This window comes from Eriocheir sinensis, unplaced genomic scaffold, assembly GCF_024679095.1.
Source record: "Eriocheir sinensis breed Jianghai 21 unplaced genomic scaffold, ASM2467909v1 Scaffold178, whole genome shotgun sequence".
Lineage (NCBI taxonomy): Eukaryota > Metazoa > Arthropoda > Malacostraca > Decapoda > Varunidae > Eriocheir > Eriocheir sinensis.
This window is the reverse complement of record NW_026111161.1, coordinates 62,091-87,597: the sequence shown is the minus strand read 5'-3', so window position 1 is coordinate 87,597 and position 25,507 is coordinate 62,091. Positions and strand designations below refer to the sequence as shown.

Below are 25,507 nucleotides of genomic sequence, written 5' to 3'. Positions count from 1 at the left end.
AGTTCAGAAGAGCAGTCAGCATGGAATTATCAATAGAAGATAGAAAGAGAGGCAACATCATGGCAGAATTTAGGAGGTAGAAGAATATCAGTAGGAGGAGGAGAGCTGATGAGACGAAGAGCCTTAGACTCCACTCTGTCTAGAAGAGCTGTGTGAGTGGAGCCTCCCCACACGTGAGATGCATACTCCATACGAGGGCGGACAAGGCCCCTGTATATGGATAGCAACTGCGCGGGGGAGAAGAACTGGCGGAGACAATACAGAACGCCCAACCTCAAGGAGGCTGATTTAGCGAGAGAGGAGATGTGAAGTTTCCAGTTGAGATTTTGTGTTAAGGATAGACCGAGGATGTTAGTGTTGAAGATGGTGATAGCTGAGCGTTGTCGAAGAATAGGGGATAGGTGTTTGGAAGATTGTGTCGAGTTGATAGGTGGAGAAATTGAGTTTTTGAGGCATTGAAGGACACAAGGTTCCTTCTGCCCAAATCGGAAATGATAGCAAGGTCTGAGGTTAAGTGTTCTGCAGCCTCCAGTCTGGAGTCATGTACTTCCTGTTGAGAGGGTCTTCTATTGAAAGAAGTTGAATAATGCAGAGCGGAGTCGTCGGCATATGAGTGGACAGGACAGTTTGTTATGGAAAGAAGATCATTGATGAATAACAGGAAGAGAGTGGGTGATAGGACAGAGCCCTGTGGAACGCCACTGTTCATAGGTTTAGGGGAAGAGCAGTGACCGTCTACCACCGCAGAGATAGAACGGCCGGAAAGGAAACTGGAGATAAAGGAACAGAGAGATGGATAGAATCCAAAAGAGGGCAGTTCAGAAAGCAAAGACTGGTGCCAGACTCTATCGAAGGCTTTTGATATGTCTAGCGCAACAGAGAAAGTTTCACCGAAACGGCTAAGAGAGGATGACCAAGAGTCAGTTAAGAGAGCAAGAAGATCGCCAGTAGAACGCCCCTTGCGGAATCCATGCTGGTGATCAGATAGAAGGTTAGAAGTGGAAAGGTGCTTTTGAATCTTCCGGTTTAGGATTGATTCAAAAGCTTTAGATAGACAGGAAAGTAAAGCTATAGGGCGGTAGTTTGAGGGATTGGAACGGTCACCCTTCTTAGGCACAGGCTGTACAAAGGCATACTTCCAGCAGGAAGGAAAGATAGATGTTGATAGGCAGAGACGAAAGAGTTTGACCAGGCAGGGTGTCAGCATAGAAGCACAGTTTTTAAGGACAATAGGAGGCACTCCATCAGGTCCATAAGCCTTCTGAGAGTTGAGGCCAGAGAGAGCATAGAAAACATCATTTGGAAGAATCTTAATAACAGGCATAAAGGAGTCAGAGGGGGGATGAGTAGGAGGAATGTGCCCAGAATCGTCCAGGGTGGAGTTCTTACAGAAAGTTTGAGTGAAGAGTTCAGCCTTAGAGACAGATGAGACGGCAGTGCTGCCATCAGGATTAAGGAGAGGAGGGAAAGAGGAAGAAGTGAAATTGGAGGAGATATTTTTGGCTAGATGCCAGAAGTCACGGGAAGAATTAGAAGAAGCAAGGTGTTGACATTTTCTATTAATGAAAGAAGTTTTGGTAAGTCGGAGAATAGATTTGGCACGATTCCGGGCTAAAATGTAAAGATCAAAGTTAGCGGGTGTTCGAAGGCTCTGGAACCTTTTGTGAGCTGCCTCTCTATCTTTAATAGCACGAGAACAAGCGTGATTAAACCAAGGCTTTTTTTAGCATGAGGAGTAGAGAAAGTATGTGGAATGTATGCCTCCATTCCAGAGACAATCACCTCAGTGATGCACTGAGCACACACAGAGGGGTCTCAATCCTGGAGGCAGTAATCATTCCACGGGAAATCAGAAAAGTACATCCTCAGGTTGTCCCACCGAGCTGAAGCAAAATGCCAGAAGCATCGTCTCTTTGGTGGGTCCAGAGAATGTACAGGAGCGATAGGACAGGATACAGAAATAAGGTTATGATTGGAGGAGCCCAACGGAGAGAACAGTTTGACAGAGTAAGCAGAAGGATTAGAGGTAAGGAAGAGGGCCTGTCTCCAAGACGGTCAGGAATACAAGTAGGGTGCTGAACCAACTGCTCTAGGTCGTTGAGGAGAGCAAAGTTGTAGAGGATGAAAGTCAAAGCTGGTGGTGAACATTGAAATCTCCCAAGATGGAGATTTCAGCAAAGGGAGAGTGAGTCAAGATGTGCTCCACTTTAGAGTTCAAATAGTCAAAGAATTTTACATAGTTAGTAGTTACTTATCCATGCACAAGTACATTTGATATGCATATGAAAATGATCTTCACAGCAGTAACATGCCTGCTCCAACATAAGGAAGACACGCCCAGCAGACACCCTCCTCTGTTTCCCCTTTGTCTTGTCTTTGGGCAGAGCTATAAACTTTTCTCTTATGTTTTCAATGTGTTAGTTTTCTGGACATAGGCAGAAAACAAACCTAATATGTTCTTTTTGTCTGTGACATGTTGATTTGATACTGACAGATAAAAATCCTAGCTGAGGGGTGACCAGCTGGCTGAGTCAAGGGGAGGCCTGCGAGGGGCCTTCGTCACAACCAATCACAGAACGTTCGGCATCGATGTGACATTTGGGTAAAAAAAACTGCATATATTTCATTATGATGTGTTTCTAAGCCAAAAGAACATCAGTACAGTGATATGTAGCCTTTATTATGTCATTAGCTTCATATTACTATGCTTTGTAGGTTTGAGTAAACAGGTCTATTGTTTTAATATCTTTTAAGTATTTATATTTTTAAGGGGAAAACTACTTCTTTGTGTCATGAAGACTTTCCCTTTCTTTGATTTTTCCTGCTGACCTCTTAATTCTTTCCTTACTTTTCAATAAAAGATTTATTATGAGATTGCTTTAGGTCATTCGCAATTCTATACAATGTAATTAGGTCACCTTTTTTTATCTTCCAGTGCTATCAGCTGCATATCTTATAATCTGCCATCATAAATTGTCCTCTAGTTTGGGTAACATCTTGATGGTTATTCTTTGCATTCTCTCCAGATTCAGCCTCTTTCAGTTTTAGTCTTTTTTGCTGTTGCTATAAAAATAAACTCATTCATAGCACTATATAAACTTATTTAGTGTATATAGAATATTTAATACACACTTTAAAGCGGTAAAAATCTTACTTATGAGATTGTGATGTATTTTGGTTGATCTGGCACTGTCGTAGAGAGCCTCAGACACCGACCAGTTTTACACCTATAATTGCCGACAGTCAAGCACCAGCAACCTGAGGCAAGTCTGAGGTCTACTGCCAGTCAGTCATAAGTTGAAATTTACTCATCATATTTGCCAGCCCATCACCCTAGGGTTGACTGCTGGCCAGAAATGGCAGGCCAAAAGCAACCATAGGTCAGGCAGTGGTAGGCATGTGACATAACCTGACAGTTCTTATTACCACCAGTCTACCTTGGGGAGACTGTACACCATCACCAAGAAAGTCATGTATGGCCTGTGGCAAGCTGGCAGCAGGTTGGTGATAGACACCAGGAAAGGCATTTTAATACTTTTTTGTGACTTGATTAGCAAGGTTTTCCCTATGATTAGGCGGCTGAGCCTCATAGAAACCCACGGTTTCGTCTCTGACACACAGCTGATTTTGGAGCACCGACCCCCAGCATTTCTCTGCACACGAACAAGATGTCTTCCAACAAAAATAACCCAAAGCAACAGAAGACCCACGAAGACAAGAATGGCAATCTTGATGATGACTCTTGACAGGGAGATGACAGAGGATAGACATACTCCTCCATCACCAGCTGATTCATGGGAGAGAAGCAAAATCAACTTGTTTACAGAGGAGAAGATGAAGGCTTAAGTAGTTGATTGTTATGAGGAACAAGTGTTCCTATATGACAAGGAGTTGAAATACCACAATAATTAGGACAAGAAGACTCAGGTTATGGATGAAAAGGGAAGGGAGTTGAGGAAAGCCATGGTGATGTTATACACAGAAATGATGAAAAAATACCTGGAGGTGTGTTTCCTTACACCCACCCACCAGATGTTGTGGCGACTGTTTGATGGCTGGTGTGCTGGGAGGAATATTAAATTGTACATGGTTGGTGGTTTACAGGCTTTAATCAGCCAATCTGTCTGCGGTACACAGGCAGAAAAGTGTAGATATGACGCCAGTCAAATCCCCAACCCTAAATATTGGCAATCTTGCTGGGAGTCTGGGCACAATTTGCTGATCAGGATTGATGAAGGAAGATCAGGGATGATCGGGACTGTGAATGTGTGTGAGCCCCTTGAAGCAGATAAGAAACAAAATTTTTGTTTGAGTTTACAGTACACACTACATACATGCAACACACACACACACACACACACACACACACACACACGGTATTGGCACCAATACTTTTCCTAGTATATGTAAATGATATGCCAGAGGGAGTAAACAGTTATATGAGCCTGTTTGCAGACGATGCAAAACTGCTAAGACATATAAGAAATAGTAAAGACTGAAATTCTACAAGAAGACCTAAACAAGATTTGGAAATGGAGTATGGAATGGGAGATGAAATTCAATGTGAAGAAATATCTTGTTATGGAAATGGGAGAAAGTGAAGCAAGACCAAAATGGACATATAAAATGGGAGATGGTGAAATATTAAAGAAAGTACACGAAGAGAGAGATCTGGGAGTAATAGTGCAAGATAATAAACAGCCAGAGAGTCATATAAATTGGATATTCGGTGATACGTATAACATGGTGAGAAATCTAGGAACACCATTCCACTACATGGATAAGGATATGATGAAAAAATTAATTACCACTATGATCAGACCAAAGTTGGAATATGGGGAGGCAGTGTGGTCTCCCCATAAGAAGAAACACAAAGAAACTAGAAAGAATACAAAGGATGGCAACAAAAATGGCTCCAGAGCTGGAGGGATTGACATATGAGGAAAGACTTAAGGAAATGGACTTACTAACACTAGGACAAAGAAAAAGGGGAGACCTAATACAAATATATAAGTTATTGAACAAAATAGATGAAGTAGACAACGAGGAGTTACTACTAACAGAAGGAATTACCACTAGGAACACTGGAGAACATAGTAAAAAATTGAGGAAGGGAAGATGCTTGAGAGACACATAGAAATATAGCTTCCCGCAAAGAAATATAGAGGTTTGGAACAGACTAAGTGAGGATGTAGTATCAGCGAGGAGTGTGCAAAGCTTTAAGGAAAAGTTGGATAAATGCAGATACGGAGACGGGACCACATGAGCATAAAGCCTGTAAAACTACAACTTGGTAACTACAGTTGTCCCTCAAATAGTACGGGGGTTAGGGACCCAGGATCACCGTACTATTCAAAAATCCATAGAAAGTTAGTGCCCCCCTTAGAAACACACCTGGGCAGCATTTGAGAGAGGGAATCGGGACTCCCAGAATGTCCCGAGTGCTCTCAGATGCGTGACGCGGCAGCACGAGTTCCCAACTCGGCACATCCACTGGCTCCCGGCTTTGAGAGATGGAGCGCCTCATGCTGTGATGACGTCATCAGCAAATACGGCGTCCCAAACAAACACATATGAGTGTTTCCATTGCATTTCACCTCTCTGTACCACCATAACCACTGCAGCTTCCTTTTCATCTTCTGTTGTCAGGAGTTCGTCAGCCACGATAGCTAGTAATGCATGTTAAACGTGGCCAGGAAGATCAGCGTACGACATTTTGCTGCGAGTGAGACGCCGTTACCATAGCAATGACAAGGCTTAGTAAAAGGACGACCTTTATTTCCACTCTTGCAGCGCTCATGGAGCACTGGCAGTTACTGCGGCAAGATGGAGTAAGCCGTTTCAAAGGCTGTAGTTAGGACCGAAAGGGACAACTACCTCCTGAACCAAGACCAAGACCAAGACCAAGATGATAGATACAGCGAACACTGCTCTCATTCACATGATTTGCTCTCCCTACTGCAACGTAACTTCTCCTAAATCTGAATTTTACGTCAGCAAATCACTATTCTGCTTGAGGGCGCTTCCCCATGAGATACGCTTTGCTGCCTCACACCACCAGTTGCTGAGTTGTTTTCACGCTGACCAGACGTGCTGCTCCCGCTGTTCATCTACCCAAAAATCTATCAGTTCACCTGTCTTCCCAATGGCGTTGCAGAAGGTCCTCGCCTTTTCACTAAATTAATGAAACCAATTTTTGCTAAACTGAGAGAAATGGGTCATATTATCACGAGTTTCATTGATGACACGCTTATTTCACACAGCTCTTTCGAGGGATGTCATGAGAGTGTACGTGCCACGGTAGAACTTCTTAGTAAGATGGGTTTCTGTTTCAATGCTGAGAAATCTGTCTTGGTGCCTTCTAGACGTTTGGAGTATTTGGGGAACGTCATTGATTCAGAGACGATGACTGTGACATTGCCTGAACGGAGGAAACAGAAAATCGCTCAGAGTTGCAAGGACTTACTTGATTGTGATAAAACAAAAATCAGGGATGTGGCCAAAGTATTGGGCAATTGGTTGCAGCCATTCCAGCAGTTGAAATGGGGAAACTGCACTATCGGAGGTTGGAATCCCCAAAGGTTTCGGCATTAAAGAAGGTTAACGGAAATTTTGACAAATGGATGATCATCACACAGGATATGAAGAGGGATCTGCAGTGGTGGTTATGTAACGTTGCAGTGGAATACAGAAGGATTTTTCGGAGAGGTACTGAAATAGATCTTTTTACTGATGCCTCAAATTTAGGTTGGGGTGGTTCTTTAAATGATCAACAAATCAATGGGAGATGGTCCTTAACGGAAGCAGTTTTCCACATCAATGTGAAGGAACTCCAAGCCATATTACTGACACTAAAGTCGTTTGCACATCAACTTCAAGGAAAACATGTTAGGGTCTTTTGTGATAACACTACAGCAGTTCACTATGTGAATGAGATGGGTGGCACGAAATCTGCAATGTGTAATGACATCTGCCTTGACATTTGGAACTGGTGTGCATTGAATGATGTCTGGATTACATGCTCCCATGTGCCTGGTAGAGCTAATCTGGTGGCTGATGCTGCGTCTCGGACATTCAATGACAGGCATGAGTGGAAATTGAATGAGGATCTTTTTAGAGACCTTTGTCAGATCTTTGGAGTCCCAAATATTGATCTCTTTGCTTCCAGACTAAATAAACAAGTGCCTCGTTTTTGCTCATGGAAACCTGATCCAGAGGCAGAACACTTTGATGCTTTTTCAATATGTTGGTCTCAATTTGAACTCGTCTATGCCTTTCCTCCCTTTGCTCTGATTGCTAGATGCCTCCACAAAATACGAGCAGAGGCAGCAAGGGGATGGTTGATTGCGTCAGTGTGGCCATCCCAACCGTGGATGGGGATTCTGCTCAGGATGCTCATTCAGGAACCGCGCCTCATACCGAGAGGGATGAACACACTGCGTCAGCCATCCACAGGGGAGGAGCACCCCATCCTGAAACACACCAGGCTGATGGCATGCCTCTTGTCCGGCAACAGCTACGAGACCGAGGCATTTCTGCGGCAGGTACAGACATTCTCATGGCCTCCTGGAGAGGTTCAACTGCGAAGCAGTACCGGCCACATATCAACAGGTGGCTCCAGTCTTGCAATAGATGGCACATCAATCCCCTTACTCCCACTGTAACTGATATTGTAAACTTTCTGTCTGACACTTTCCACAGAGGTGTGGGCTATGACTGTTAACACGGCGCGGGGAGCCCTATCTTCGCTGGGGATAGTTGTCGATGGTTACAGAGCAGGCAATCACCCTCTTGTCAGCAGGTTCTTAAGAGGAGTTTTCAACCTAAGGCCTTCAACACCTAGATATGCGGAGACTTGGGACGTCCAGCTGGTGCTCCATCAACTACGAACTATGGAACCATTGTGCTCTCTTTCCCTTAAGGAACTGACACTAAAACTTGCAATGCTTATGGCCCTCACACAAGCTGCCAGAGTGCAAACATTACATTTGTTACTGTCGGGAGACATCCGCATTAGACAGGATTATATTTGTGTCTGGCTGGGGGGAAATATTAAACAATGTAGGCCAAAATTCAATGTGCGGGCTGTGACCTTTAAAGCATATGCTAAGGACTGTAGGTTGTGTGTGTGTGAAACATTGAAAATGCACATTACAAGAACTGAACAATTAAGAAGTGGCCTGGATAAGGAAACGGGAACCTTGCTTATCAGCTTCATCAAGCCACACAAACCTGTGACGAAAGACACAATTGCAAGATGGCTCAGAGAAGTGCTTCGTATGTCGGGAGTAGACACTGAAAAGTACTCGGCTGGCAGTGTTCGTCCTGCTGCAGCGTCAAAAGCCAAGGCCATGGCTGTGCCAATCACCCACATCATGGCGAAGGCTGGCTGGTCTAAGGAGGCCACTTTTGCCAAGTATTACGATAAGGAAATTGTTACGGAACGCGACGTTTTTCAAGAAGCTGTTCTGCAGTAGAATCTGAGCCTTGGTTGAGATGGAGGTGTCATCATCCTTGTGGCAAGGTACATGATTTGTAGACTATTTAATGTATTGGAGTTTGGGTCTTGGTTGTATTTTTTCCCTCATTCCCAACTAACTGTACCTTCTACCTGTCAAAGTACGACACCCACATGGCTTCAAAATCTCATGGGGAAGCGCCCTCTAGCAGAATAGTGATTTGCTGACATAAAATTGATGAAGTATATGAGACTTACCGCAGGTCAGTTGAAATGTGCTTCGAATTTTGGGAAGCAAATCACTTCTGCTAGAAGGGAGCTTTCACATGCCCTCCACTCCCGCCCTACACTTTGCAGTGTCATATGGTTGAAGCACTTTCAGTGACGGGACATGGTAACTTACTTTTCATGTGGGTGATCGTCCTCTTTAAAGTCTGGTGGTGTGAGGCAGCAAAGCGTATCTCATGTGAAAGCTCCCTTCTAGCAGAAGTGATTTGCTTCCCAAAATTCGAAGCACATTTCAACTGACCTGCGGTAAGTCTCATGTACTTCATCAATTCTTCTGCAAGGTGAACACCTATCTCGAATGCTTTGGGGCTGCTTTCAACAGGTGTTTTGGTAGAACAGTGTTGCCACTCACACCATGGCTACTTGGTGTGACGAGCGGGAAATTTAAAACTCCTTAAAAAATCTTCCATGACAATCCGTATAAAACCAAAACTGTACTACTTGAGGGACGATTGTACACACACACACACACACACACACAGCGATTAATATGGAAACTCAATCATGTTGGAGGTCTGGGTGGTTCAATATTGGATTGGATTGTGGACTTTTTGACGAAGAGAGAAATGAGAACAGTAATCAGGAATAATAAATCAAGCTGGATGGAAGTGACCAGTGGAGTCCCCCAAGGATCAGTGTTGGCTCCGATTATGTTTGTAACTTATATTAATGACATGACAGAAGGGGTGACAAGCTATATGAATATGTTTGCTGATGATGCTGAAATAATGAGGAGGGTGGCTAATGAAGAAGACTGTGTAGCCCTGAGCCAAGATCTCGATAGAATAAGTGAATGGTCACGCAAATGGGAAATGACATTCAATACAGAGAAGTGTAGCGTGATGGAGTTTGGTAAGAGCAGTAGACGAATATCGGGGAACTACTCTCTGAGTAATGAAAGAATCATGAAAAAAACTGAAGAAAAAGATCTGGGAGTGATCGTAACAGACAAGTTATCCTTTGGAAAACATATAGACCGGATAACTGGGGAAACATACAATCTTCTTAGAAACATAAAAGCTGCGTTTACATATTTAGATGAAGAAATGGTGAAGAAACTAACAACACCGATGATACGTCCAAGACTGGAATATGCAGCATTAGTGTGGTCACCTAGATTGAAGAAAGAAATTAGAAAGTTGGAAAGAATACAAAGAGCAGCGACTACATTACCGGAAACTCTGAGAGAGCTTATGAAGAAAGACTGGAAAAATTGGGACTAACAACACTGGAGAGCAGAAGAGAGAGGGGGACCTAATAGCATTGTACAGGATACAAGAGGGATTGGAGAAATTGGACAGGAAAGACCTAGTGGTATGTGACAGAAGTGTGACAAGAGGCAATGGTAAGAAATTGAAAAAGAGTGACTGTAGGAGAGACATCAAGAAATACAGTTTTCCATACAGAAGCATAACAACATGGAACGGACTTGACGAGGAGACTGTGTGTGCAAAAACGATTCATGAATTTAAAGCCAAACTGGATAATAAGCATTATGGAGACGGGACAGCACGAGCCTAGTACGGCTCTTTTCCTATATTTCACAACTAGGTAAATACACACACACACACACACACACACACACACACAGTAATAACAACCTATGTACCACCAAAAACTAACTCATGGAGTAAAGAGGAATATGAGACCATGATTGAAGATACCATTCTGAGTTTGAGTAGAGTAATCAAAGCAAACAAAAGAATCTTGTTAGTTGGAGATTTTAACTGTAAGGAGGTAAATCGGGAAATAATTCAAAGTGGATGTAGTGAAACGGCTTGGGGGGAAAGATTTTTAAGATTGACGATGGAAAACTTGATGATGCAATGGGTGAAGGAAAACATGAGATACAGAAGTGACAATGAACCAGCGAGACTGGACCTGGTGATAACAAAGGCAATGCACTTAATGAATGAATTAAGGTATGGGTGCCCCCTGGGAAAGAGTGATCACGTGATAATAGAAATGAAAACAGAGGAGGAAGGAAGATGAATCATGTAAAAGAAACGGGTTAAACTATAGGAAGGCAGACATGGAAATTCTCAGGAAATATTATGGAGAGCTAGATTGGGAAGAGTTAAGAGAACAAGAGAGTTGCATGAAAAGTTATGAAATATGTACCAGAATATAAACCTAAAGAAAAAGGAAAAGATAACTGGTTTAATGCAAGATGTGCTAAGGCAAAAGAAAAGAGACAAAGCGTGGAAGAGATTGAAAAGAAACAAAAACTAAAGGAATAAAGAAGATTTTAAGATAGCGAGAAATGCCTACGTGAAAATAAGAAGAAAAGAAGAAAAAGGATATGAAAAGGATATTGTGGAAAAGTGCAAGGAACAACCCAAACTGTTTTATAGATGCATAAATGGAAAAATCAAACCAAGGGAAACAATAAAAAACAATAGAAAGATTGAGTGATGGGAATGTGATAATTGAAGATCCTAAAGACATGACTGAGCTACTAAACAAAAAGTTCCAGCAAGTTTTTACAAAAGAATCACAATTCAATGAACCACAAGAAAACAAGATAAATGTTCATATGGAAGAAGTCACAGTAAATAAAGAGGAGATATATAAAATGATGGGGGAGCTGGAAGAGGAAAGCACTAGGACCGGATGGAGTCTCAGGTTACATATTGAAAAAATACAGAGATCAGCTGGTTAGACCAGTATATGATATCATTAAATGCTCAATAACAACTGGTAAGTACCAAAGGAGTGGCAGAGGGCTGAAGTGGTCCCTATATACAAAAGTGGAAAAAAGGAAGAACCCCTGAACTACAGACCTGTATCATTGACCAGTGTAGTATGTAAAATATGTGAGAAAGTGATGAAGAATCAATGGACGAGATTTCTTGAAGAGCATAATATAATCACAAGTAAACAATATGGCTTTTGAAAAGGGCGCTAATGTGTAACAAACTTACTGAGCTTTTACTCAAGAGTGACAGACATAATACAGGAAAGGGATGTATGGGTTGATTGCGTTTACTTGGACCTGAAGAAGGCGATCGACAAAGTTCCTACAAGAGAACTATGGAAGCTGGGCAATAAAGGAGGATTGAAAGGGAAAATGATGAACTGGATGGAAAGTTATTTAAGGGGAAGAGAGATGAGAACAGTGGTAAAGGACATGAAATCAGAATGGAGAATTGTAGAGAGTGGAGTGTCTCAAGGATTGGTATTGGCACCAGTACTTTTCCTAGTAGTCACCTTGATTTAACACGAGTTGATATTTAAGGAGATATGTTTAACTAACGTGATATGTTCAATTTAACACGAGTTTCATCGATGACGTCACTCTCGATAACATCATCGATGAAACGTTATTAATACATTACTAGGTCACGGAAACAACAAAAACATGTTCTCATTTTATTTAATTTTTTTCTTCACGCCAGGGCGGTTCTGCCGCAGCATGCTGCTGTGGTGGGCGGCAGCCACGCGGCACCGCGCGGCAAAACCACCCAGTGTGACACCTCCAATTGGTTTGTGTGTGTAATCGTAAAAGCGGCGAAACCGCTTGGCAAAACCACCTAGTGTGACACCGGCCTAAGGATTAATAGGATATTCGATGGTACGTATAAAATGGTGAGAAATATAAGATTAGCATTCCACTACATGGATAAGGATATGATGAAAAAGTTAATAACCACTATGATTAGACCAAATTGGAATATGCAGAGGCGGTGTGGTCTCCCCATAAGAAGAAACACAAAAAAAACTAGAAAGAATATAAAGGATGGCAACAAAAATGGTTCCAGAACTGGAGGGGTTGACATATGAAGAAAGACTAAAGGAAATGGACACACCAACACTGGAACAAAGAAGAGAAAGGGGAGACCTAATACAAATTTATAAATTGTTGAGCAGAATGGAAGAAGTAGATAATGAGGAGTTACTACTAAAGCCCCGCTCACAATGTGCCGACTCTGGGCCACGAAAACCCAGCGACTTCTGCATTTGACAAGTCGGCTCCCACGCTCCAAGAATTTTTTGGCATCTTGGTGTCGGCTACCATGATTGCCAACTGGTACATTCGGCCAGCTAGTTGGCAGCATGTCTGCAACATGCTGCCAACTTGTCTCAAGACGAGTCTCTACGGTCAATTTTTGAAATGGCGCCATGTCTACAACAACCACGAATCTTCCGACCGATTGGCTGACAGTCGCAGACGGTCTTGACGAGTCTTCCAGATTGTCTGTCATCTGGCTGGCCGACAGTTGCCAAAGAGTTGGCCGACGGTCTTCCTGACGGTCTACGCGACTGTCTTGGCGGCAGACTTGCCGTTCCTTAAAATACGGAATCGCTCTGTATTCAAGAATGAAATGTATCGTTCTGTTTTGAACCAATACGGAACGGCATTTGTTCCGTACGGTATTTTGTTATCTGAATGGTCAAGCAGATAAATTCAGTATCTTAAAATTGTAGTGAGGGCATATTTCGGTTAATCTCAAAATCACCCCGTAAAATTGGTCAAAGGTTCATCCTAAAATACGTGTAAAATATGCGACGTAACGTCCCTCCCCTCTCCATCTGGCCTCCACCAGCAGCGTGCTGCGGCTGTCACTCATTGCATGCTCGAGAAAATTTAGTGTTGCCACCCGTTCCTTTAAATATGGATCCATTCCGTACTGGAGAGTGAGATGTTGCCTTCCACATTTTTCTGACCTCAGGGTGGCAACCCGAGTTGTGCCATTCAACACAAAAGAGATTGAGGAAAAAGGAGTGCATGCGTACTGTGCAGCTCTAAAGTTTGTGCCAGCGAAACGTAACCATGCCCAGAAGTTGTTATTGTGCTTGTGATTGCAAAATAAAAGTATAAATTTCTTGATGGCGGCAGTGTTAGCCAATATTTCTGAGCCGACAGTCGTCACAAACGTCCTTCATTAGGCGAAGACTGGCGTCACGACAGTCCCTCATCATTCTTAAGTAGTCGGCACAGACGACTGTGCTGACCGGAAACGGTAAAAAATTGAAAAATGGCCCCGACAGTCGTCACAACTGTCTCAAGACAAGACTGTTGACGACAGTCTTGACAACTGCCCCTGACCTCCCTCAGACCTCAACCGGAAGTGACGGTTGGTCCAGACTCTTGCCGACTCTTGTCGTGAAGGGAAGATGTTTGAGAGACAAAGAAATATAGAGATTTGGAACAGACTTAAGTGTGGCTGTAATTTCAGCGAAGAGTGTGCAAAACTTTAAGGAAAAGTTGGACAAATACAGATACGGAGACCGGATCACATGAGCGTAAGCCCTGGCCCTGTAAAACTACAACTAGGTAAATACACACAGTAGAACAAAGAAGGGAGAGAGGAGATCTGATCATGCTGTATAAGTTGGTAAATAAGTTTGATGAGGTGGATAGAGATGATCTCTTCTTAACCCCTTCACTACAACCGGGCGAAAACGGCGCCCCGCCCCGTATCCGGGCTGGCTGCGCATGCCAGATTTCAAACGGTGCTTCTGATTATAACAAATTTTCAGTCATAATTTCAACATAATCATCATGGATTATATATAAAAACATGCAAAATTAAATAGTGCACATAAAGAAACATAAATTATTTGATAATTTTGAGATGTAAGCATAAATATAGAGAAATTTGCAAGAGATTAGCATCTCTCTCTCTCTCTCTCTCACACACACACACACACACACACACACACACACAGATTAGATGGTTAGAAAGGAAGGGAAGAGTCGAGGAACAGCAAGTTGAAACTTGCTGAAGAGACACTCTCTCTCTCTCTCTCTCTCTCTCTCTCCAATAATATACTAAGTTAAAGAGATAGAGAAGAGGGGGAGGGAGAAAGAGGGAGGGCATGCATCTCTCTCTCTCTCTCTCTCTCTCTCTCTCTCTCTCTCTCTCTCTCTCTCTCTCTCTCTCTCTCTCTCTCTCTCTCTCCCCAAAACGATACAAAGTGAGAGGGGGGCGTGAGAAAGAGGGAGAGAATGCCTCTCTCTCTCTCTCTCTCTCTCTCTCTCTCTCTCTCTCTCTCCCCAATACGATACAAAGGGAGAGGGAGAGAGATAGAGAAGAAGGGGAGGGAGAAAGAGGGAGGACATGCATCTCTCTCTCTCTCTCTCTCTCTCTCTCTCTCTCTCTCTCTCTCTCTCTCTCTCTCTCTCTCTCTCTCTCTCTCTCTCTCTCTCTCACTCACACACACACAAACACACACACACACACACACACACACCCTGGAGGGGGGAGGTAGAAGGTAGGAAGGAAGAATGAAAGAGAACAGTGACAGTGGGGGAGGGGAGGCCGTGTCCTTGAGCCAAGGGGGTGGTGAGATAAGCACTCACTACCCAGCCAATTTGCAACTCAAAGGAAGAGGAACTCCAAAACTCTGCAGATAAACATATATCATTTCTTTCTCATTATTTTTGTTATTTTCCGTTAGAATTGATTGTTACTGTCAAGTACAGGTAACTTTCGATTTACGCGAGTTTGGTTTACGCGTTTTTTAAATAACGTGGGGTCCAAAATCCAAATAAATGTTTAATAAACACATTTTTTCACTTATACGCGATATTGTACGGAGTGGCCACCAGATGTCTCCCGCAACTAAATTCACACGGTGCGGCGGCCACACAACTAAGCTCAGTTCTTCCCGCGCGCCACTTGAACAACAATACAGTACCCACGCTGCCACGCTACTCAACCATAGGGGTGGGCTGGTACCAGTACCAGTACCGGTACTAAAGGTACCAGCTACACAGTACGGTACCGGTATTAGCCAGTCGCTCATGGTGTCCCTCATTTCTCCCTCACACGAGTGAGGCTGAGACTGAGTGCCTGAATGGATATCTCGGTGATATGGATATACTCTCTCTCTCTCTCTCTCTCAACTCAATGAAGTGAATATTTATTTTTTGATAGAAACCTACCTCTTGTTTGATTTACGCGACTTCTTCAAGGACACAATACTCGCGTAAATTGAGAGTTACCTGTATATTGTATATTGTACTGAACGTTTCAGGATGCCGACGCCAGCGTCCTGTATATTGTATTGTATATTGTACTGGACCCTTCAGGATGCCTACATCGGTGTCCCGTATGTTGTACTGGACGCTTAAGGATTTACGACATCAGTGTCCCGTATGTTGTACTGAACGCTTCAGGATGCCGACTTCAGCGTCCTGTATATTGTACTGGATGCATCAGGATGCCGACATTGGTGTCCCGTATGTTGTACTGAACGCTTCAGGATGCCGACTTCAGCGTCCTGTATATTGTACTGGATGCATCAGGATGCCGACATCAGTGTCCCGTATGTTGTACTGAACGCTTCAGGATGCCGACTTCAGCGTCCTGTATATTGTACTGGATGCATCAGGATGCCGACATTGGTGTCCCGTATGTTGTACTGAACGCTTCAGGATGCCGACGTCAGCATCACGTATATTGTACTGAACGCTTCAGGATGCCGACATTGGTGTCCCATATAGTGTACTGGACGCTTCAGGATGCCGACATCAGTGTCCCGTATATTGTACTGGACGCTTCAGGATGCCGACATCAGTGTCCCGTATATTGTACTGGACGCTTCAGGATGCCGACATCAGTGTCCCGTATATTGTACTGAACGCTTCAGGATGCCGACATCAGTGTCCCGTATATTGTACTGAACGCTTCAGGATGCCGACATCAGTGTCCCGTATATTGTACTGAACGCTTCAGGATGCCGACATCAGTGTCCCGTATATTGTACTGAACGCTTCAGGATGCCGACATCAGTGTCCCGTATATTGTACTGAACGCTTCAGGATGCCGACGTCAGCATCACGTATATTGTACTGAACGCTTCAGGATGCCGACATCAGTGTCCCGTATATTGTACTGAACGCTTCAGGATGCCGACGTCAGCATCACGTATATTGTACTGAACGCTTCAGGATGCCGACATCAGTGTCCCGTATATTGTACTGAACGCTTCAGGATGCCGACGTCAGCATCACGTATATTGTACTGAACGCTTCAGGATGCCGACATCAGTGTCCCGTATATTGTACTGGACGCTTCAGGATGCCGACATCAGTGTCCCGTATATTGTACTGGACGCTTCAGGATGCCGACATCAGTGTCCCGTGGATTGTACTGAACGCTTCAGGATGCCGACATCAGTGTCCCGTATATTGTACTGGACGCTTCAGGATGCCGACATCAGTGTCCCGTATATTGTACTGGACGCTTCAGGATGCCGACATCAGTGTCCCGTATATTGTACTGAACGCTTCAGGATGCCGACATCAGTGTCCCGTATATTGTACTGGACGCTTCAGGATGCCGACATCAGTGTCCCGTATATTGTACTGGACGCTTCAGGATGCCGACATCAGTGTCCCGTATGTTGTACTGAACGCTTCAGGATGCCGACGTCAGCATCACGTATATTGTACTGGACGCTTCAGGATGCCGACATCAGTGTCCCGTATATTGTACTGGACGCTTCAGGATGCCGACATCAGTGTCCCGTATATTGTACTGAACGCTTCAGGATGCCGACATCAGTGTCCCGTATATTGTACTGGACGCTTCAGGATGCCGACATCAGTGTCCCGTATATTGTACTGGACGCTTCAGGATGCCAACATCAGTGTCCCGTATATTGTACTGGACGCTTCAGGATGCCGACATCAGTGTCCCGTATATTGTACTGGACGCTTCAGGATGCCGACGTCAGCGTCCCATATATTGTACTGAACACTTCAGGATGCCGACCTCGGCGTCCCTTTTTTTTTTTTTTTTTTTTTTTACGTTGCTGCCTATTGCGCCAGTAGGCATCTTCCTGGTGGGGCCTGATGGTCAGCCCAAGGCTTCTTTCAGGTGGGGCCTGATGGTCGGCCCAGCCCGTTCTGGCGCAGGCGAGTCTTTATAGTGGGGCCATCTTGCATTCATATTGTACTGAATGCTTCAGGATGCCAACGTCAGCGTCGCTGTATAAAAAGGGTTAACTGCGAGAAAGCAGGGCTTGAGAGGACATGGAAAAAAATTAATAAAGGAACCTATTTGAGTGACTTGAAAAGTACAGTTTTCCACATAGAAGTATTGTTATGCCGGACGTGTTACTTGGGTTCCGTGTCGCCGTCAGGAGACTCCGTGGGAGGGAGATATGTAAACACTTTGCACAGTTTCTGTAGTTTAATATTCTTCTTTAGTAGTACACTTCACTCTGACTCTTCACTTACCACTAGCTTACTATGACTGACTCTCTCTCGCCCTCTTCTCCTATATATATCCAGAACAGTACAGTCTAGAATATTACAGTATATTTCAGATCATACAAGAACATGTAGCAAAAATATATGCGAGTTGGCAACACTTCCCGCCTGGCGCCTGGCCGCGCCCGTGCGCGGACGGCTCGCCTTCCTCCCGCCCCTTTGCTCGTTTCTCCGAGCCTTCTAGAGGCCTATGGTCGCCGGGGAAGCTTCCAGCACAACACTATCCCCCTCTTAATTGTGATCGTCCTGATCACACACTTAACTATGTACAAACATAAGAGAATTAATCAAAACATAATAATCGTCGTATCGCTGTGGACGCCTGTGTCTCCGTCTTCTGTTCGTTGCCTCCTGCGCGTCTGTCTCTGGTGCGCCCCGTCGTCGTCCGCTTCTTGGGGTGTCCCTGGAACATCTGCCGAAGCCGGGAGGTTATCTCCCTCGGCTGAAAGGGCCAGGAGGCACGTCGTCGACCTCCTCTCGGTCCTGGACGTCCCTTGCGTTTTCGTCGGCTGGTGGGTGTCTGTAGTTGTTCCAGGTGTAGTTTCCCGGACCGTGGTACCTCCATAGGCGGTTGACGTGGACAACTTTCGGCTTGGTCTTTTCCGTTCTCCGGATTCGGTAAGTCACGTCGGAGGAGTTCTTGCACAGTGTAAGGGCCTTCCCAGGGGCTCTGTAACTTCGGAGACTGTCCTTTCTTCCTCTGCGGGTTGTAAAGCCAGACTCGGTCTCCTTCCTTGAAGTCAACGTGGCTTGCCCTCATATTGTAACCGCGCTTCATGTCCTCCCAGGAGTACTTCAAGGCACCACGGCCTTGATGGTGCACCTCTTCCAGCCGTTCCTCTAGTTGACGGGCAAAACTGAGGCGTCCTTGGAAGGCTTTCCCCAGGAGGCCTTCCTGTCAGTAGGTCCACCGGCAATCGCAGCTCACGTCCAAACATCAGCTTTGCCGGTGAATACCCCGTAGTCTCGTGGGCGGCAGACCTGTAGGCCATGAGAAGCGCAGGCAGCTTCTGATCCCATGAAGACTGATCATTGTTGCACTGCTTGGCCAACTCCTGGCCCAACGTCCAATTAAACCTCTCCACCATTCCATCTGACTGTGGGTGCAGAGGGTGGTCCGGTCTTCTTGATACCCAGAAGCTTGCAGCACTCAGCAAGGACTGTTGACTCAAAATTCCTTCCCTGGTCGGAATGGAGCTCGTTAGGCACACCGAAACGACAGAAGAACTCCTCCACCAAAACCTTGGCGATGGTAGTGGCTTCCTGGTCAGGGATGGCGTAGGCTTCCGGCCACTTGGTGAAGTAATCCATTGTGACACAGATGTACCTATTTCCGTTCGTCGTCAGAGGCAAGGGTCCTGCTATATCCACTGCCACCCGTTCCATGGGGGCTCCAACCTGGTATAGTTGCAGTGGGGCACGGTGACGCTTCTTGGGGCCCTTCTTTGCACAGCACACCTCACACGCGTGACACCATTCTTCCACGTCCTTCCTCATGCCAACCCAGTAGAACCTTTGGCGCAGGCGACTCAGTGTCTTCTTTACCCCTAGGTGTCCGCTGGTGATGTTGTCGTGCATTTCTTTCAAGACGCCTTCCCGGGACTTCATAGGTAGCACCGTGGACCAGTAGTGGTCAAGACCATCATGAGAGACCCAGTGTCGCTGCAACACCCCGTCGTCTATCCGAAGAGTGTCCCACTGAGTCCAGTAATTCTTGGTGGTAGGGCTTTCTCTCGAGATTACTTCCCACCCAGGTCGCGTTGACGACTGACTCAGCCACTCCATAATTGGTCTCAGATCTCGGTCCTCCCGCTGCAGTTTTCCCAAGTCTTCCCATGGCACCTCCGCTGTCTGTTCCACTGTAGTGCGGCGGCACATATTCTGGACGCTTTCCCTCTGGAGGCAATGTTGACACTCAGGTAGGCAGGGGCGCCGGTTCAAGCTGTCCGCGTTACCGTGTGTTAGCCCAGATCGGTGCACAATAGTGTAGTGATGCTGCTCTAGTTTACCTATCCAGCGAGCAAGCTGGCCCTCAGGGTTTTTCAGTGACTTCAGCCACCGCAATGCAGCGTGATCCGTGCGGATGGTGAAAGTTGCACCGTACAGGTAAGCATGGAAAAAGTCAAGGCTCTTGACTACTGCCAGGAGTTCTTTCCGGGTCACGCAATAGTTTTTCTCGGCTGGGGTGAGCTTCTTGCTGAAGTAGGCCACAACCCGTTCCATGTCGGCACATGCCTGGGACAGCACTCCACCAATCCCCTCATCACTGGCATCACAATCCAGTATAAAAGGCTTAGAGGGATCTGGGTAGGTGAGTACGGGCGAGCTGATGAGGGCCTCCTTGAGCTTCTCAAAGGCAACCTGAGTTTCCGCTGTCCACTCAAACTTGCGCCCCTTCTTCGTCAGGAGGTGCAGTGGTGCAGCAATCGTAGCGAAGCCTTTCACAAACCTGCGGTAGTATGAGCACAACCCGAGGAAGCTCCGCAGCTCCTTCACGTTGGTGGGTGTTGGCCAGTCCCTTACCGCAGCCACCTTCTCAGGATCAGTGTACTCAGCCTCGCTCACGATGTGTCCCAAGTATTGGACCTCCTTTTGGAACAGACAGCATTTCTTCGGGCTGAGCTTAAGGTGTGCAGCTCTAAACCGGGCGAAAACCTCTGATAGCCTTTCCATCTCCTGCTCGAAGGTCTGGCCAAAGACAATCACGTCGTCGAGGTAGATGAGTGCCGTCTTCCAGTGAAGTCCCTCCAGCACCCTCTCCATCAGCCGCTCAAACGTGGCCGGCGCGTTGCACAGGCCAAAGGGCATGACCTTAAACTGCCACAGGCCTTGACCGTAGGAGAAGGCTGTTTTCTCTTTGTCCTGTTCCGCCATTTTGACTTGGTGATACCCAGACTTCATATCCAGTGTTGAAAACCACTTGGAGCCCACCAAGGCGTCGAGCGTGTCGTCGATCCGTGGGTGGGTATGAATCCTTGATGGTGAGATCGTTGAGGCTCGGTAGTCCACGCAGCACCTGAGGGAACCGTCCTTTTTCCTGACGAGCACTACAGCAGACGCCCACGGGCTGCTGGACCGCTCGATTAACCCTTGTTGCCGGAGATCATCCATCACCTCATCCATCTCCTTGCGACGGGCTGGTGCCATCCTTCGAGGAGCTTGCTTCACTGGGCGGTGGCTACCTGTGTCGATGTGGTGCTCTACCAGGTCCGTACACCCCAAGTCCAGGTCTCCTGTGGAAAACACATCTGCATTTCTCACGAGAAGCTCCCTGAGCTGTTCCACTTGGGGTTCCTCTAGACACTTGGAGCTCCTGTCAAACAGGTCGCACAGGTAGTCAGGCAGCTCCTCCTGGGGCTTCAGGGTTCTCCTGCAGACACAGGTTCTTGGTTTCTGGTCGATCTCTTGGCACAACCCCACCATGGTCCCTTGTTTTATTTTCTTTGGGCTGAAGGAGACATTGGCCACGACGACAGGCACTTCCGCTGCAGCAGGGTCTACCAAAGTACTGCCTACAATCACCCCGTTTTCTACCGGGCATCGACTTCCACTCTCTACCACACACAGGCTAGCCGGGGGGGCACCTGTAATTTGACAGGGTAACAGCATCTCCGACCTCGGAGGAATAATGGTGGTGCGCTTGACCGTCACTGGCAGGTCTTCCTTGTTCACAGTCGTCAGTGGCACCCTCCTTCCTCTTACAGTCAGCTGCTTAGCGCGGAAGTCCAGCTCGCACCTGTGGGAGACAAGATAATCCATACCTAGGATGCAGAGGTCATCCATGTCGGCCACGTACAGAGAGGAACTCTTCCTTTCCTCCGAGCTCAAACTTCACGTCCACTGGGCCTCTGAGCTCTGCGTAGTGTCCTGTGACTCCGCACAGTCGATGCGGCGTCTTAGGAAGCCGACGATGACTCACCACGTCAGGCCGCACCAATGTGCGTTCCGAGCCTGTGTCGACGACCACAGGCCACAACACTCCGTCAACCTTGCCCTCCACTTGGCAGCTTGTCATGGTGGTTCTCCTGCACACTGATATCTTCGGGGCATGTACAGGACAGACTGGTCGTTGCCCCGTGAACCAGTCCTTCTTAGTTTCCCGAGTGGTGGTCCCTCGTTGGGGCACATGTTGCCGACACTCATTCTTCCAGTGCCCCTTTTCTCCACAGGTCCAGCACTTGGGTCCTTCCCTGGGCTTCTTCTTAGCGGCACCTTCATATTCCTTCTTCCTCTTATAGCATTCGTTCTCCTTGTGCCCAACCTTCTCGCAGTACCAGCACTTTCCTTGGAACCTGTCTGTGTCGCTGACAGCGCCCTTTCGTGCCCTAAAGCCAGAAGTCGAGTCGTCCCTGAAGCTTGACAAGCTAGACCTAACAAAGGACTCAAACTCCATGGCACGTGCCAGAGCTTCCTGCATTGATGTTGGCTTAGCTTGGTTCACTTGTATCTTCAGCTGAGGGCTGTCCAGGGCATCGATGAATTGATCACGCAGCAAAACTGTCAGCAGGTCAGGGGTGGCACCTGGGTATGCCTTGTGCGCCATGCTCTCAAGGTCCTGAGCGAGTTCCTGAAGAGACTCGCCGCGCCTCCTGTTGCGGGTTCTGAACCTAACCCTGAAGAGCTCGTTCTGGTGCTTGGTCCCATATCGTTGCTCCAGCGCCTGTGCCAGCCCGCTGTAGCTGCCCTTTGTCGCATTGTCGAGCTGAGCAAGAGCCTCCAGCGCCGCCCCTTTCAGGCTAGTGGCCAGCTGTACCGCGCACTCTTGGTCATCCCATCCGTTCCGAGCTGCCAACAGCTCAAACTGAGCGCGGTAAGCCTCCCAGGAGACCTTGCCATCAAACTCCTGAGGCTTCTTTCTAACAGGCGAACCCAGCAGACCCATGGGGCTGGCGGAACTTCTTGCGGGGATAAACTCAGGCGAAACAGGGCTCAAACTACCCCGGACTTGTGTAGGAGAAGCATCTTGGGTACAACTAGCCCCTGCAGGCACTGGCTGTCCGTTTCCAGCCAAGCAGTCTTCAAGGGCCTTCACTCTGTCACTTACGTCACAAACTGCCTGTTCAGTACGGTTCACCTTTCCCTGCACTTCTAATATTTCTTTGTGTGTCGTCTCCCGTACCACCTCCATCTCTTGTTGAAGATTTGTGTGTTCTTTCTCCACTTCTGTCAGGCGTTGTCCCAAGTTCGTGGTTACATCAGTCATTTCTCTTCGCACTGACTCACTTCCATCTTGTACTGCTTTTAGCTGTAGCTGTAATCCTGTGAAGCGATCTTCTAGCTGTTCTTTGAGTTCTTGGAGTGTTCCTTCTTGTTGTTGCTGTGCTCTTTCTTGTTGTTTTTTGAGTTCTTGGTGTGCTCTTTCTTGTTGTTGTTTGAGTTCTTGGAGTGTTCCTTCTTGTTGTTGCTGTGCTCTTTCTTGTTGTTCTTTGAGTTCTTGGATTGCTCTTTCTTGTTTCTCCCCCTGTAGTCTCAAGGCTTCCAAAAGTTCAGTCAACATGTCGTCCCTCTGGGCAGCTTGGGAACGAGTCTCCATGGCGAAAAACAAATGCCTACACTCCTGACACCAGTGTTATGCCGGACGTGTTACTTGGGTTCCGTGTCGCCGTCAGGAGACTCCGTGGGAGGGAGATATGTAAACACTTTGCACAGTTTCTGTAGTTTAATATTCTTCTTTAGTAGTACACTTCACTCTGACTCTTCACTTACCACTAGCTTACTATGACTGGGACTGACTCTCTCTCGCCCTCTTCTCCTATATATATCCAGAACAGTACAGTCTAGAATATTACAGTATATTTCAGATCATACAAGAACATGTAGCAAAAATATATGCGAGTTGGCAACACTTCCCGCCTGGCGCCTGGGCGCCCGTGGGGCCTCCCCGCCCCTTTGCTCGTTTCTCCGGGAGCCTTCTAGAGGCCTATGGTCGCCGGGGGAAGCTTCCAGCACAACAGTATTAACACATGGAACAGATTGAGGGAAGAGGTGGTAGAGGCAAGCAGTGTCCAACAAATGAAGGAAAGGCTGGATGAATGTAGATATGGAGACAGGACTATTAGAGCTTAGCTTGGGCCCAGTAGACTACAAATAGGTAAATACACACACACACACACACACACACATGTTTGCTTTATTTTGTGTGCTTATTGATAATTGCTGTCTGTATTATATGTACTTATGTACTTGTCTTTTGCAGGTCTGTAGGTGGATGTATACCATGAGAAAATCATAGAATCCTGCTCAATCAACCTCCATGGTTTGGTATCAGTGATGTCATAAATTTCTCTAATTTGTAATAATACTGTTTATCTTGTCTCATAGTAAACACATTTAGTAGATAATTTGTGGCGCCACATTTGGTAGTCAATATTGCAACCTGCCTGAGCAAAGTGTAAGCATCACTTGTATGAGTTCTGATACATGTCTCACTGTCTCAGTCTGCACCAAGCTGATATCTGATATTATTTTTATAGTTTTAATGTATTTTTTTAGGTTTACAGAGTTTTACCTTTGTTGCATCCAGATTTGTCACACTTAACCTTTGCAGTATATCATAATTAATAATGCATTTGATTATAGATAATTTTAACATTATTAATATAGATAATAATAGTTACTGTTGAGATTAGGTAATTTTGTTATAATATTTAAAAACTAGGAATTAGAGTATATGGCAGGCTTGGAGCCTGGTGGTAGTGTAGTCCGTTCAATAGGCACACCTAACATTATCAAATGTGGGGCACAAACTTGGTGGAGGGACTGTTTCTGTGCCGCCATAGGCGATAGTGAGCTAAAGAGTAGCCTATCTGGATTTTTTGTTTTTAATTATTAATGATCCACGAGACATCTAGAGTTAAATCTAACTATGTGCTTTTCTTTGTATTCATTCATACACACACTGGTAATATTTCTGTGGTGTTTGATTCACTTAATTGAGTGAAATTCTATTGTGATAAACACTCACAAATTCGTGCCACTATAGTTTATCGACTCAGCCGTTGTCTTTCCCTCTAATCCCAAGCCATTCGTAACATGATGTAGTCGTATTATATATATATATATATATATATATATATATATATATATATATATATATATATATATATATATATATATATATATATATATATATATATATATATATATATATATATATATATATATATATATATATATATATAGGCTAAAATCCGCGAAGTAGCGACCGCATGTTTTTTTATTTTTTTTATTTATATATATTTTAAGGCTTTATAAACCCTCCCCACACTCTTACAAATCTTTCCCACACTCCTATTGACCTTTCCCACACTCTTATAAACACTTCCCACGACGTTTCGTTGTTACGACGTGGTCCCAATAAATGATTCTATAATTTTTGTTTCGACTTTCGACATTTGCTTCGTAAATATGAACTTCGCGCAGGAATTAGTTTGACGAACTTTAAGAATAGCCAGAGAAAGGACAATATGAACGTGGCTCACTTCTTTTATATCACAATTAGGTAAATACGGAAGGGGAAAGGGAGGAGAGGCACA

At 45.6% G+C, this 25,507-nt stretch overlaps 1 protein-coding gene and 1 pseudogene across 25 annotated transcripts in view; both read left to right on the top strand.

Annotated features, from left to right (window-relative positions):
• LOC126990579 (uncharacterized) overlaps positions 1-25,008 on the top strand; it is a 277,009-nt gene extending 252,001 nt beyond the window's left edge. For 23 of the 25 annotated variants that reach the window (XM_050849212.1, XM_050849213.1, XM_050849208.1 and 20 more), the window contains one exon: positions 2,495-2,588. In XM_050849212.1, coding sequence (XP_050705169.1) covers positions 2,495-2,511 — 17 coding nt within the window. In that variant the 3' untranslated portion in view covers positions 2,512-2,588. Of the gene's footprint in view, positions 1-2,494; positions 2,589-24,168 lie in introns of those variants that run through there. The other 2 variants (XM_050849194.1, XM_050849197.1) reach the window with 1 other exon arrangement.
• On the top strand, positions 6,070-8,552 carry LOC126990578 (uncharacterized; annotated as a pseudogene).
• Positions 25,009-25,507: the final 499 nt, after the last annotated feature.